The sequence below is a fragment of the Diprion similis genome, chromosome 6 (genome assembly GCF_021155765.1).
Source record: "Diprion similis isolate iyDipSimi1 chromosome 6, iyDipSimi1.1, whole genome shotgun sequence".
In the NCBI taxonomy this organism is placed as follows: Eukaryota; Metazoa; Arthropoda; class Insecta; order Hymenoptera; family Diprionidae; genus Diprion; species Diprion similis.
In genome coordinates this window covers 11,754,861-11,769,160 of record NC_060110.1, presented here as the reverse complement: position 1 = coordinate 11,769,160, position 14,300 = coordinate 11,754,861, and the positions used below count along the sequence as shown (strand labels likewise).

The 14,300-nt window shown below is 36.6% G+C and overlaps 4 protein-coding genes across 12 annotated transcripts in view; 3 read left to right on the top strand and 1 right to left on the bottom strand.

The window, feature by feature from the left end:
* The first annotated feature begins 854 nt into the window (after positions 1-854).
* Positions 855-4,844, top strand: LOC124407590 (T-complex protein 1 subunit delta). 2 transcript variants are annotated; one of them, XM_046883873.1, is made up of 10 exons: positions 855-1,175; positions 2,291-2,343; positions 2,450-2,539; positions 2,625-2,876; positions 2,974-3,069; positions 3,154-3,315; positions 3,447-3,791; positions 3,909-4,160; positions 4,247-4,535; positions 4,637-4,844. In XM_046883873.1, the coding sequence occupies exons 1-9, from the start codon at positions 1,067-1,069 to the stop codon at positions 4,490-4,492; spliced, it is 1,605 nt and encodes a 534-aa protein (XP_046739829.1). In that variant the 5' UTR covers positions 855-1,066; the 3' UTR covers positions 4,493-4,535; positions 4,637-4,844. The 2 variants fall into 2 exon arrangements, with proteins under 2 accessions (XP_046739829.1, XP_046739828.1); XM_046883872.1 differs by having other exon boundaries at positions 4,247-4,844.
* On the bottom strand, positions 4,654-14,264 carry LOC124407587 (N-acetylgalactosaminyltransferase 7). 5 transcript variants are annotated; one of them, XR_006929321.1, is made up of 14 exons: positions 14,107-14,264; positions 13,540-13,712; positions 13,046-13,251; positions 12,647-12,813; positions 12,320-12,527; positions 11,981-12,157; positions 11,660-11,903; positions 11,357-11,578; positions 11,149-11,247; positions 10,933-11,058; positions 10,587-10,728; positions 8,515-8,961; positions 8,171-8,309; positions 4,654-5,325 (listed from the first exon to the last, which is right to left on the bottom strand). XR_006929321.1 is itself a non-coding variant. In XM_046883870.1 (12 exons), exons 2-11 carry the CDS (start codon positions 13,693-13,695, stop codon positions 10,588-10,590), a joined length of 1,746 nt encoding a protein of 581 aa, XP_046739826.1. In that variant the 5' UTR covers positions 13,696-13,712; positions 14,107-14,264; the 3' UTR covers positions 10,049-10,088; position 10,587. The 5 variants fall into 5 exon arrangements, 2 of the variants coding, with proteins under 2 accessions (XP_046739826.1, XP_046739825.1); XR_006929323.1 differs by having other exon boundaries at positions 8,515-8,602; XR_006929322.1 differs by lacking the exon at positions 8,515-8,961.
* Positions 5,319-9,617, top strand: LOC124407579 (endothelin-converting enzyme 1-like). Of its 4 annotated transcripts, none has more exons than XM_046883854.1 (15): positions 5,319-5,418; positions 5,558-5,766; positions 5,889-6,178; positions 6,345-6,566; positions 6,668-6,781; positions 6,927-7,068; positions 7,220-7,359; positions 7,543-7,806; positions 7,903-7,913; positions 8,105-8,166; positions 8,254-8,305; positions 8,391-8,458; positions 8,552-8,682; positions 8,758-8,922; positions 9,198-9,617. In XM_046883854.1, the coding sequence occupies exons 1-15, from the start codon at positions 5,414-5,416 to the stop codon at positions 9,387-9,389; spliced, it is 2,067 nt and encodes a 688-aa protein (XP_046739810.1). In that variant the 5' UTR covers positions 5,319-5,413; the 3' UTR covers positions 9,390-9,617. The 4 variants fall into 4 exon arrangements, with proteins under 4 accessions (XP_046739810.1, XP_046739808.1, XP_046739809.1 ...); XM_046883852.1 differs by having other exon boundaries at positions 7,903-8,006; positions 8,108-8,166; XM_046883853.1 differs by having other exon boundaries at positions 5,319-5,766; positions 7,903-8,006; positions 8,108-8,166.
* The window catches only part of LOC124407574 (cadherin-related tumor suppressor), a 100,728-nt gene continuing 98,039 nt past the window's right edge, over positions 11,612-14,300 (top strand). Inside the window, exon 1 of the mRNA XM_046883837.1 lies at positions 11,612-11,622. The gene's annotated coding sequence lies outside the window, so the exon portion shown is untranslated. The remainder of the gene's footprint in view (positions 11,623-14,300) is intronic.

The following is a 14,300-nucleotide window of genomic DNA, read 5'->3' as shown; positions in this document are numbered from 1 at the left end:
CGTTAAATTTAGTATCCTGTATGCGCAGACTCGCTTATGAGCAAGTATTCCCCGTAAGTATATCTGGTTAAAAAAAAAATTGGTCACGTTATGTCAGTGCTTTATCGTTGACGCAACATCTGGGCAACGATACATGACAAGATTGTAATCGAGCAACAGCAGTGAGCAAATATAAAATTAGACGTTCATCTCTAGCACAGCGTGCAAGATTAAAGCACGGGATCAGTGTCCTTGTGTCATTCAGACGTCTAATAAATCATTAGTGATCAGAATGAAAATGAGTATAACATCTGGCACATTTGTTGCAACGATGATCAATTTAAATGATAAATATCAGGGTCTAGCGTGGATTTCAGAAGCTACTTCAGTACGAATCTAGCACACCTCTGTCAGGTGTTACATAATTTTTAAATAAACGTCTCGAGGAATTATGGCTACCCTGTGGTTGCAGAGCTGAAGCATAGCTTTTTTAACGACTTATTAGTATCTGGTACAGGGCTCATGATCGTTAAATTTACATTGAACACTTTCTATCTATTCCGATTAGACGTTTCCAATATATGCAATACAGAATTGACGTTTCAATATCATAGAAGGAATATTTAATAGAATCGACTGATGATATTGGTAAATTTTTAGAATCCGAACCAACTCTGTTACTGCAATCTCGTTTCAACGTTTCGCGCGCGCTATGTGATTAGTATCACTAGAGACACCTAGCGGAAGAAACCGTAACTGCAGAGAATTTTTGAACGATTTCTTTGTCGCTCCTCTTGCAGCGTTCTCTACTGGTAGCCTAACAAACCGTCATCACTGTTCTAAAATTCACCTTCGAGTTCACTGCATGGTCACGGGAAACTTTCATTGTTGGAAACAGAACCTTCTCGCAGTACGTCCCTCGTGTTTCCGAAAGTGTTCCTCACCTACTTAAAAGTTATTTATTTCCGAAGTACAGTATTCGCCCTATAAATACGGATTTAGCGCGGATTTGATTTACGTCTGCAGCTGTCTCACAGTGATAATAAAATCGTTAATTTCAGAGATAAACTTCGAGTAACGCGTAAAAATGACCGGAATCACGGCTGCCGGCGACGGACGACGCGCCCTTGGTCAGGCTTATAAAGATAAAAGCAAACCAGCCGATATTCGTGCCAGCAACATCAACGCGGCTAAAGGTGTGTTTCGAACTATCTCTTCTAGTGATCAAATAAGCAGACCGAATATCAATCACTAATATTCAAAGTCCCATAAACGCAACTCTCCATCATGACATCACCATTTATGGACATAACTCGCGGAGCCCACGCGTGACTTTACAGCCTCTTCAACCACACTCCATTTCAGATAATTATTTTACAGTATTTGTAAGATGTTTGATGTCTAAAAAAATTTCATCAATTTTAGATTTCAATCTTGGAGACTTCGTATCAACATTTCTACAAATTCTCCTTTGTATTATTTTTTACGAAATTCTTGAATCTCATTTAATATAACCTACAAAATACTACACACCCATTCCCTTTAATCGAGAGAATATACCTTTTTTTGTCTTATCACCGATTTAATCGAATTACACTGTATCAAAAAATATGCATTGATAATTGTGACTTCATTTTCTGTGTCATCTTCATGTAAAATTACTGAGAGGAAAATACGAGATCTCAATCATTTATTTCATTTCAGAGCACATCTTTGATGAAGTCTCAATGATACAATTTTGTTCTTCAATGGCCAAGTTTTTTTTGTTATCATTGTAGGAATGAATTCACACAGTAAAATTTTTTCATTAAATCAAGCTTAATTAAAAGATTCTTTTTCATTGTTTATGTATGGTTATGTGTAAATTAATCTGTATTCGTCCTATTATTTTTTTTTTTCCAATTTTAAAATTCTAATGACTTCAAATTAAACAATCACCTTCCCCTATACTTGTAATTAAACCTAATGAGGAAAATATTTGGTTGACATGGCTCTGAATTTTTTTTGCGCATCTTGATTCCGCATGTCATCAAATGATTTATTAACTAGATCAAATCATCCTTTCTTCCAAAGTACTGAATTTCTGAGTTGTCAGTGCAAATAAAGTATCTACTTGATCATCACTTTTCTGATTGCGAATAGTATTTCTACTATAATGAAAGATATCAAGTTTATCGGAAGGACTCATTAGTCATTGATAACAACTCGTTTTGAAAGAATCCAATCAAACGGTATCATGCCTTCAAAAATATTACGTTTGAATTATGTGCCTGTTGAATTAATTATGACTATTTAATTTATGATGCTCTAGCTGTGAGCGATGCCATCCGCACAAGTCTGGGTCCACGTGGTATGGACAAAATGGTATGTGTAAAATAATGACCAAAAGTAAGAAAAAAAAAGAAGAGTTATACAATAAATCAAGAACAAATATCAGTTGGTAATTATTGCATGAATTTTTCTTTTACAGATCCAAGCTGGCAACGGTGAAGTAACAATCACCAATGATGGTGCAACAATTTTGAAACAAATGAATGTGGTACATCCTGCAGCCAAAATGGTTAGTTGAATGTATCCCATCAAAAACCTTTCTGTTTGCAAAAGACACTGCGTGAGCAATAACTCGAGCTTTTTTTCTCGTTCAGTTGGTGGAATTATCGAGGGCTCAAGATATCGAAGCTGGAGACGGCACTACGAGCGTCGTAATAGTTGCTGGTGCACTACTGGAGGCTGCTGAACGGCTATTGCATAAAGGAATTCACCCAACTTCGATAAGCGATGCTTTCCAAAAGGCAGCTCTTAAGGCAGTTGAAATTTTAAAAGGAATTTCTCACCCTGTGGAATTAACTGACAGAGAGGCATTAATCAAGAGTGCTGCAACCTCTTTGAACTCGAAGGTAGTTTCAAAATTCACTTCATTATGCTGGCATCAACTACAAGCAATAAGACCCTTGCAAGTTTGATTTTAATCTGTATCTTGTTTCGAATTTTTAGGTAGTTTCTCAACAGTCAAGCCTTCTCGCTCCATTGGCTGTAACAGCCGTTCTAAAAATTACGGAACCAGGAATGGAAGCTGCTGTAGACTTGAAAGTAAGTAACTCATTTTCATACACATCTTAATTGGATGTTTGATTTAAATAACAGGTTGCTAAGGTTCCTAAACTATGTTGATAGGACATCAAAGTCATCAAGAAACTCGGTGGTACAACTGAAGACACAGAACTCATTGATGGATTAGTGTTCACACAAAAATCGTGTAACGTCAATGGGCCAAAACGAATCGAGAAAGCTAAGATCGGTCTCATTCAGTTCTGCATTTCACCACCAAAGACCGACGTAAGTCTTATCAGCTAAGAAATTTAATTGTGACAATCTTTAATTGCTATCAAATGATGACTATCCCTTGCTAAATCTATTATAGTTCTACCATTCAAATAAGAGTGAACAAATTGAATAATAATTTACAGATGGACCACAACGTTATTGTATCAGACTACTCTGCAATGGACCGCGTGTTGAAAGAAGAGCGTGCATACATCTTGAATATTGTTAAGCAAATAAAAAAGAGTGGTTGCAACGTCCTTCTTGTGCAAAAGTCGATTCTTCGAGATGCTATGAGCGATCTTGCCATCCATTTCCTGGACAAGATCAAAGTAATGGTCATAAAAGACGTCGAGCGAGAGGACATTCCTTACGTTTGCAAGACGTTGGGCTGCAGGCCAATCGCCTCGCTCGATCATTTTACACCTGAGAACCTAGTGAATGCAGAACTTTGCGAAGAGGTTCAAACTGGGAGTTCGAAGTTTGTCAAGGTAAGCTTTCTGGTCAAGACTCTTCTTTGTGCCTATTCACAAAAGTTAATTTAAATCAGTGATAATAGATACTTTTGTTAAAATGATGTGCTCATGTGTTGCATGGTTTCATTTCAGATCACTGGAATCCAAAATCCGGGGCGTACAGTTACAGTATTAGTTAGAGGCAGCAATAAACTGGTGCTGGAAGAGGCTGCTCGATCTCTGCACGACGCATTGTGCGTAATTCGTTGTCTGGTCAAACAGAAAGCACTTATTGCAGGTGGCGGAGCACCGGAAACTGAAATAGCTCTCAAACTTGCTGCTTATGCGCAGACGATCGGTGGCACAGACGCCTACTGCTTCAGAGCGTTTGCTAACGCTCTTGAGGTTTGTGTAAATGTTATAATTGAGAAACTCTGATACAAGTACATCAAATTTTTCAATAATGCTATTTTCATCTTTCTATTTTGCAGGTAATTCCGTCAACCTTAGCAGAGAACGCAGGGCTTAACTCAATCGCCACTGTCACCGAGCTACGCAACAGGCATGCTCAGGGTGAAGTAATGGCAGGAATTAATGTTCGCAAAGGGGCAATAACGAATATTTGGGAAGAAAATGTCGTTCAACCTCTTCTTGTCTCGACCAGCGCCATTACCTTGGCTTCTGAGACTGTCCGTAGTATATTGAAGATCGATGATATCATTAATACCATGCAGTAAACTGTTAGTCTTGACATGATTGCGCGACATGTTCATCAGCATTGTAAGTGCAATGTGTCACAATGCTCGTAAAGTAACTTTTTATTCGTTCGTTTGAATCTGGAGAAAAAAGACACTGTTTGTTTCTTTTTCTGCTAATTACAGATTTTACCGTACCATTGCATTGGCTTTTCCCGAGAATGACGCTTTACATAATTCATTATTAATCGATATCGATACGTTCATGTTCGACATATTACTGAGGATCTACGTCTTGGGCTCGATTCTCTTATTCCAACTAAAGCTACATTAAATGCTTCACTCTTATGCACTTCTTGTATTCATATGAGATTATATAATAAAATGAATTTAATAATATTTCGAACTACATACATCTACCGTTTCATTCCCACCTAAGTCGTAGCATGCAGAGAACAAAAATTTCCAAATTTTTGTGATACCAAAAGTGTGTATTCAATTGGAAATTATTTTGTAATTATAATGGGCAGTTGTAATCGCTATAGAATTTTTACACGTTGCTTTTATAGCCATTGGAGTATTAACGAGCATAATTACATTTCAATTGAACCAGCACGAGATGAATTGGCGGGAGTAGACGCGTATCACTCTGTCGCTTCCGTCCTTTAAACATGACAATTTACGATTAGATATGGACCACCACTTCTACAGAGTCGTGTGAATGTGACATAAAATTCAGTTTCGAGCTATATTATTCATTCGTAAATCTAGTTATACTTGGGCGCGATAAGAAAATGCACATTTAAATACAGTCTGCGTATTTTCATAACATTGACGATGCTCAGTCACGCATTCCGAGTTTGTGGAAGGGATTCCTTGGAAAAAATGTTTTAGTGCTCTTCAGTAAAGCAGTGCAGGAATACGAATAAGACACATTCATTGTCAGCCGCGAATTTGCACACCATGAGGTACTTATAGCTCGTGATTCGATTTTATATTTCTTCCTAAGTAACATCATCAGATATGTCATTGCTGTGATTATTCCAACGTTATCAACACCGTCTATACACAAACTCTAATCATCTCATCTTTTTTACGCGTTTCAAGGTTGATTGCCGCGACCATTTTTATTCAATTGCCCTTTCTGATACGGATGGACAATCTTTTTCCATACGTGGATTATTCTACGAATCCCTGCGATGATTTTTACACTTTTGCTTGTGGAAATTTTCAAAATGTTCATCCCGTCCCCGAGGGGTATAGTATTTGGGACGGGTTCATCAGATTGCAAAAAGAAGTCGATGAACGATTAAAAGGTAAATTTTTGTTGAAATGACAAATTAAAATTGCAGGTACTAAAAGTAATTTAATTTGTTTACGGCTTTTCAAATATATAATTTTTTTCGAAATTCAATATTTCATCCATATTTATCCACAGAATTATTGGAGAAAGAAAAATCTGTGGGAGATTCGAAGTCTTTTGCAAAAGCCCAGGACATGTACACAGCTTGTATAGATACAAAAATTCGTGACAGGAGAGGAATTTCACCAATATTAAAGCTCTTGGAAGAAATTTGGCCGAAAAATAATAAGGAGAGTACGATGTGTAAAATAACTTCGGCCGACTGGCGAAGAATGGCTAAATTCGTTGCTAATTATGGCGTGCAATTTTTTTTTAAACTAACAATTAGAACTGATGTATGGAATGCAACAAGAACTTCGATATACGTATGTATAAAAGCACAATTCTGCGTCGCCTTTTCCAAATCAAATTTCAAGTTTCAAGTGCATTTTGCAAAACAATAAGCATTCCGCAGCGTGTAATAAAAATACTTCTGAATAACGGAAGTTCGCTTCTGGACGGCACAAAAGTGATAAAATATCACCCTTCTAGATCGAGCACGATGATTTGACATTACCTACTTCTTTGCTACGACAACCGGTACGGATTTTGGATAATGATTTTTCCAGTAGAACCGACTCTACTTTTATCGAATACTTAACAAAAATTATGATCATTTTGCGGGATTTTACTCAAAGTGACATCAGCGATTATGAAATCAGCGTGAAAGCGAGAAGAATCAACGAATTCATGACCGTCTTGGCAGACTCAAAAGTACCGTATTCAAAATACCTCTTTCTGATTGATCAGATCCTTTTCGCTTGAAGTCATCAGAGGCATTGAATAATAAAAATATCTCTGGGGTTTTTTCTTAGGAATTGAATTACGGTAGAGAGACTGCGAAGACTAATATTCCTAACGTAGGAAGCACAACGTTAGCAAAGTTACAAGCATGGACAGACGAAGTACTGGATCAATTTACCGACACGGTGAGCTGATGAGAATCTGTATTTGTTTATTTTCGTTTATTTTTCTTCCATCTTCGTGATCGAGTACAATGATAATCCAACTTTGGTAAGTTGTCGAAACTGTCAAACATTTTTTATTCCTATTGTTTTTTTCCCAATCCCACAGATTAATTGGAGAACGTATCTACAGATCGCCTTCAAAAAGTCTAGGGTCAGAGTGAACAATGACACGCAGATTTTTATCACGAATCGAAGTCTGTTACGTAACTTGTTAATATACGCGCACGAAACGGAAAAAGAGCTGTTGAGTAAGTTCAACGAAATAAAAATATTCAAGCAGCGCCGAGGTCTCACCGCCGATCTCTTCCACAAAGTTATTAGTAAAATAGAATAGCAATAAAAGAATAATCCTGGTTACATTTTGGTATTGAAGTAACAGGAATTACGAATAATTTTCAGATGACTTCGTCTATAGCCGATTGGTCACTTTTTTGGCACCTGAATTATCATCAGAATTGTACAATATTTCAATGGATTTCTATATCCATCGCGACTACGCGCCTCCAGGTTATCCAACATGGAAGTACTGTCTCCACAAGGTCTAATTTCGTGACAAATCAACGTTGTATTTTAGCTGTATTCCACCATCGATTCTGCATCTCATTTCTTAGTAAATTTTTAGTTTGTTTGAATTTATGAGATACTCAAGAGTGCCTACCTAATTTTAAAGAATTTATATTTATTTAAATTTCAAACAACTAGTCAACTGTTGAATGCTGAAGGTTTTAGATTTTCCAAAAATCGGACTGAGCTTCGCCGTCGCACAAAAATACCGGGAAACATATGTTAGCGAAGAAAGAATCAAACGGGCACAGGAGATGATTGAAAAGTTAAGAGACGCTTTGAAAGAATTGATAGATGAGGCAGAATGGATGGACGACTTTACCAAAAATTATGCAATCTACAAATTGAAGAACATATTGATACTCACTGGAAGCCCGGATTATTTAAAAACTGGATCACAAGTGGATCAGTATTACAGAAAGGTATATGATCTAGCATCAAGAAGTTCGAAGTCTATCGTGAATAACGATTCCATGACTTAAAAAAAAAAATAAAATAATAATGAAAATTTCTTTCAGCTGAAAATTTATAAGTACGACCATTTTGGAAATATGAATAGACTTCGAAGTTTCAGTCAATGGAAAAATTTCGCGGAATTACGAATCTACCGAAACAGAAATTCGTGTGTATAATAGGATCAATAAAATCACATTACAAATAAGTCTAATTGTAAGAAAAACGTAATAATCGCAGTATTTAAGCCTAATTAATCGATCATTGCAGATGGACGCAATCACCACTAATTGTCAACGCTTATTACAATGGAATAAATAATAGAATACGTACGTACTGCATGTTGCAATTCAACAATTACGTTTCTTCGTGATCCCACTTTGTCCTTTACTTGTGTCTATTCTCTGTTGAAACAGTGTTTCCCATCAGCACAATGGCAGAGCCATTCTTCTCTGGGAGTAGTGGAAGGTATCTTAAGAACGCAATCAATTGATTATAGTTCAATATAAACCCACTTATGTGAACGTAATTTTATTTTACATTAATTCATCAGTTTTCTCGACTACGCTCGTATCGGTTCATTAATGGCACACGAACTTACACACGCGTTCGACAGCCAAGGTAATTTTAACGATCGTAGAACACGTTTATTTTAAATAAAATATGTAACTGTATACCATTTACGAAAAGTTAATCAATTGTTCACGTATTCAGGACGATTATTGGATGCTGAAGGCTCATTGAAAGGCTGGTGGTCCCAGTCAACTGAACAAGTATACGCGACAAAAACTAAATGCTTCATCAAACAATATAACCAATACATTTCGGGAGATTCTGAAGCAACTGTAAAGATTTTACCATTTAATTATTTAAATTAAATTAAACCTAACTTGGTACAGAAATTATTGTCTCATCAATAGATAGACGGCAGATACACGTTATCCGAAAATATTGCTGACAATGTTGGATTGAGAGCGGCCTTTAGAGCGTTTACAAAAGAAAGGAACAAACTACTGACTCTATATCGTTGGCGCAGATTCAACCATTTTATGTCAGACAAATATTTCTACTTAGCATTTGCTTCGGTAATAACTGATGAAAAAATTAATGTTCCTCCACTAAACCTGAAAAAAACTTGATTAATTTATGTGACTCGAAAGCTAGGTCTCGGTTTGAAGTCTTTAATAATTCAATTTACCAGATTTAGTATTGTTCCATATTTTCAAAAAAAGTTATTACTGAGACTGTATGAAATTAAACATTGAAATCTGGACGTAGTTAAACGTTAGTCCGAGTATTCAAAATTAATTTTCAAAAAGAATACCACAATAGATTTTGATTCTCATAATATTTTTTACAGATTTGGTGCCACATAGGTGCAACAGAACACAACGACAAACACGCACCCCACAAATATCGCATACTGGGACCGATACAGAATATGAAAAATTTTGCCGAAACTTGGCAATGTGATAAAAGAATTGACAAAAGTCGAACTAATGTCATGAACTCCTGGGACCGAGCAGACAAAGACATATGCATATTGTGGTAATGCTGTACACTAGTGCAATATATGAACATTACGTAAATTAGTAAAATAAATAATGAAGAATGCATGAAATAAGTTGGGATCACTTGCCACCGCAAGCATTTGATATTTCAACTGTCAACATTTGAGCGGGATATTGGGAATTCAAGGTACACGAATCGATGGAAAACTACGCCATGTTCAATAGAAATGTGATTTCATTTTAATAAAATATTGAACACTCTCACGTTATAACAGTCTAATATTTTCTATGGAAATATACTTCCGCCTATTTCCTTAAGCATTTATTACCGCTTTCGAATAATGAAGTTTTGTTCTTCGATCTCCGAAATATCATCATTGATCTGAAGAATAAAATCTTTATACACCGTGAAGAATTAAAATTAATCAACCCTAAATTCGTTTGTGCTTCTTATGAATAAATGTATAAATGCGTGCATTTACGTATGAACATATGCGTTTTAAATAGCATATGAATTAGTCAATTATTGTCATTTGAGGAAATTTCCGCAATTGCTGACTCGTCAAGTCAATAAATATGATAATTAAACGAAACGAATATTTCAGATGCCCAAGGCCGAATATATAAATCTATGTGCATACATGATATTATCTCACACTTAAGTACTTACGAAATGATGGCCAGAAAAAATTATTTTTAGTCTATGTTGTACCAAATTTTAATAGGTGGAGCTAAAAATTCTGTAGAACAATTGTTATCAATTTAACCTTGCTATCAATTCCGAGTTAGGTGGCGAGTTAACACGTACTGTCTAAATCTAAGTAGAGATGACTTCGTGGTTTGCCTTCAATTTATCTTTGATTTAAGTGAAGTATTATTAGGAACTTGGGTTATCGGAATTCCTGTATATTAGATAGTTATATAGATTTTTCAAAGAGCAACAAGAAGGAACAAAATCAGGAATGTCATACGAAAATTGGAATCACGTTTTTCGAATGCGTTAATCACAGTCCACTGTAAGCATTTAGGATAAGAATGAACCAAGTAATTTTCACTGTTTGATTAAAGTGCTGAAAAGGAAGAATTCTGTGGACCCTGATCGTCTGAGAACAACATATTCTAAATATTTTCTGAGCAATGATTGTGAATGCGATATAATGGAATGGTTTGAGGTACACTTGACAACAACGTTTGGACTCACTCCATTCCTGTGCACAAGGACAATGAGGAAAACCTACCTCACCAGCGTGGATGCATTTGATGGAAGGTCCACTGTTGATAAGTGTTGTTAACGTCACAGGGCATCAAAGATAAATGCTGTGTCTGGGGATGCAATGCCATACATTTTTTATGCACCCTGTGCATAAGAGTTTTCGTTTTCTACAAGGAAAAAGATAGAGATCATACTTTGTTGAAGGGAAGCTAAATTTAAATTCTGATATAAACTTTGGATTTAAAACACTGCTGAAGTGGTAAAGAAACGAAAAATACAAGTCTTCCAATCTAACACTGGAAGAACTGGAATTATCCATCTAATTGATTAATATGTGCAGGTAAGTGACAGTGAAACTGTTATAAACTTACCTCGTCATACTGCCAGGGTCCATCGACAGTTCCAAGTCTACAAAACGCTAATTTTACACCCTGTCCATCAGCTTCTATGCAACGTTCTCCAACACCCAATTGCCCTTTGGCATTCAGTCTTATGAGCTGAAAGTTTTGTTATTGGTGGGTATGAAACAAGTGAAATAGACAAGGAAAACTTTGTATGAAGTAATGAATCGATGAGAAAATAATTACCTGATTATTGCCAAACCCATGGCAGTGAGAAGTCCCCATCAGGTTGGGTGGAGGGTGACCCATTGTATCTAGACACGAGGAAGTGGCAACACTGCGAAGCTGAAATATCCCAAGAATTTAGTTAAGTGACGAATATTTTCTTTAGCAGTAATCTGTCGCAAAGCTGAAAAGTAACTTGAAATTGAAGTACAGAAATGATCTTATCTACCTCTCCCCAATGAACATTTGGTGGCAATTCTGGATATTTGTCAAGTACGTCGTAGGCCACGTTATCCATAAACCACTGAAAGTCTTTACACTGCAGCCTTTCTTTCAGAGCCAACTGCTCTGTGATGTCTCCATGATCGAGTAATCTTGCCAAGGGTTCTCTTGTGTAGAAAAACTCCTTGTGCTTTTCATCGAACCAAGTTTCGATCACCCGTTTGTAATTCTGCAAAAGTCATCGTATTTGAATCAGGATAATCGCGACAAAACGTAGAGATAGATAATGCACCAAATACCCTCTGCTTACAATCGTGATCAAAGGGCCCTTCTTCTTTTGAGCCAGTTTACCAAACGTGTAAGGCATGAAGCCCCGATAAACATGCCCGACGTGAGAACAAGGCACCCATTCAATGCTGCCTCCACATTGCCATATTTTGAAAGAAAGCTCGAAGTTTTCACCACCCCAAACCAAGAGGCCATCGTCGTAACCACCCAGACTTAGAAAATATTCACGGTTGATAGCAAACAGGCCCCCGGCATGAGTCGGTGATCTGAAATTTGCAAAGAAAGGAATTAAAAGTTTTTGCTGGTAGATATTTGGTGTCGCAATTTTCCACTGAAATCGTACTTATAGGGCATGCTATCATGCGATCGTGTTTTCGCCTCTCTCCTTGGCAATTCATTTTCTTTGTACAACATTCCCCACTCAAAGATACCTCGATACAAATGACCCTCCTGATAAACTGGCCTGTATTCGAAAGATTTGTGATCTATTCCATCGATCACCGGAACTGTCATCACCTTGCTAGTGACAGAAGAAAAATGTTAGAAAACACATTTTCACATATCGAGAATCCATCCTTTCGGGCGATTGAAATGTCCAACTAGTTGCGTATTCAATGATCCTTTTGAAGTACGTTTTCTACATATTTAATGTCTGAATTTTTCATGAAAATTTGTTATCTACCTGTTCACATATATTGGCGCAAGTAATGGCGGTAACCAATTGGTATTGACCTCACAATGGGCATCTAAAAACACGATCACTTCACCAGTAGCCTCTCGGGCTCCCCTGGACCTCGTTCTTATTAAGCCCTGTCTCTCATGATTTCGTATGAGACGTACTTTACCATCCCATCGTTCAATATACGCTTCTAGATCGCCTTTTAAATTGTCTGAAATTTCACAATAGAATTAGAATGGTATAATAATTATTCTATCACCAGTTTTTGGTCACTTTTAATTACTTGAGATTTTAATAATAAATAAAAAAAAAATCGGTTTTTGCCCAAACCTTTGTCAGAATAGTCGTCAACCAAAAGTACCTCTTCCAAGAACTCTGGCGGTGTTCGATTTATGACGCTGTGTACGGTACGCATTAAGACCGACCATCCTTCATTGTGGAATACTATAATAACGCTGGTTTTCGGCAAATCGGATGCATAATTCCAATGCTTGCACCTAAATTATATCAAAAATTCACAGTGGTTAATTTTTAACCATGGGAAACTTTCATAGAGGATCTTCCCAATATTATGTATCACACTAGTTTCTACTATTCTTATCCCCCTCTCATCATATGACACAATTACACAACTTTTACTTCTACCTTCATATTTTTATTACTTAATTAGTGAAATTTCTATAATAAAAATGATACCCAGGCTACAAGATAACTGATTGAATTACGTACTCAGCTGGTCTGGTGTCGTGAACAGATCTATCCAAAGAAATTTCATCAGAACAAACCATGTTCATGCCATAATCAGACTCGGATTGCTGTACATCATTTTGTTGGTCGTCTCTCAAAATGTGAGCCTTACCCTCCTCACCAGGGCCTGTTCTCACAACTACATTTCGTGGCTCAAAGTTTCCCAAGTCATCGCTGATCACTGGTAGCTGAAAAAAGTGAGAAGTGGTAAATTGACTTTGCAGGTGATAAAATAACTACTTTTGCATTCTCAAAGGTAATAATACTTTGTTATAATGCTTTCGTGAGAGAATCTTCATGCATGATATACACTGAAATAAAATCTAGCGATTTCCATACATCTTTAATGCACAGATACACTGTAAAATAGGACCACTCGAGCAAAACTAAAATTCGAAAATTCATAATCTGAGTTGCATTTGGCTGAGCAATATTTACGAGTGCATTGTAGAAAGTATATTTGCTTGTCTGCGTACCTGTCGAGATTTAGATGCCGCAGCCCAGTACTTTTTCAAATTGTTAGGCTGGCCATTGGATGAAAACACATACAGTGCATATACGATTATCACAAACAACAATAGACCCAGCAAAACATTGACAAAACGGGTTCTCTTCAATTGAACGATCCGCATTTTTGACAATTCTTAGAGAACCTGTAACAAAAAATAGCACACTAATTTTCATTGATATCGCAAGTATGTAACATTATTACTACGGATGGATTGAATTTTTTCAGAGTGGCTCCTGATATTATACGAAAAATTGTAATTTCCAAAATATAAAACACACGAGAAAAAGAAATCACACGGATATTACGGATACCTTGGAGTTAGAAGCTGACAGAAGAATGAGGTTTCATTCTTCCAAATCACAGTGTTCAGAGAAAAAATTAAATGGGGAAATAAGGCAATAAAAATACACTAACGGCAGATTGTCAGGCGATTTAACCTCCAACTAACTGTGACCATTGGCATATTGCGCTATTCATATCATTTCGTGAAAGTGAGGATACAGTTTATTCTAAAGAAAAATATTCAGACTTACTGCTAGGTTTATCGATAGGATAATAGTGATAGAATTTACACTTTTCAGGAAATATTATTTCCACCTTCCATAATAAACGCTCACTTGAAACTTCAAAGCCGACGTGTCGCTCCTGCTCAAATCGGCGCGTTGAACTGCACACTAAACTTACTACATGGTACACGTACACCACACTCGTGAATCGATGAGCGTG

Bases quoted from the DNA above. Each gene is read 5' to 3' on its own strand.
- LOC124407590 (XM_046883873.1), top strand. From the start codon at position 1,067: ATGACCGGAATCACGGCTGCCGGCGACGGACGACGCGCCCTTGGTCAG. The intron at 2,877-2,973 runs GTAGTTTCAAAA...TCGAATTTTTAG, and splicing joins CAACCTCTTTGAACTCGAAG to GTAGTTTCTCAACAGTCAAG. The intron at 3,792-3,908 runs GTAAGCTTTCTG...GTTTCATTTCAG, and splicing joins GGAGTTCGAAGTTTGTCAAG to ATCACTGGAATCCAAAATCC.
- LOC124407587 (XM_046883870.1), bottom strand. From the start codon at position 13,695: ATGCGGATCGTTCAATTGAAGAGAACCCGTTTTGTCAATGTTTTGCTG. The intron at 11,579-11,659 runs GTAAGCAGAGGG...TGACTTTTGCAG, and splicing joins AGGGCCCTTTGATCACGATT to AATTACAAACGGGTGATCGA. The intron at 10,729-10,932 runs GTAAGTTTATAA...TTTTCCTTGTAG, and splicing joins GACCCTGGCAGTATGACGAG to AAAACGAAAACTCTTATGCA.
- LOC124407579 (XM_046883852.1), top strand. The intron at 5,767-5,888 runs GTAAATTTTTGT...ATTTATCCACAG, and splicing joins AGTCGATGAACGATTAAAAG to AATTATTGGAGAAAGAAAAA. The intron at 8,167-8,253 runs GTACGTACTGCA...CTGTTGAAACAG, and splicing joins TGGAATAAATAATAGAATAC to TGTTTCCCATCAGCACAATG.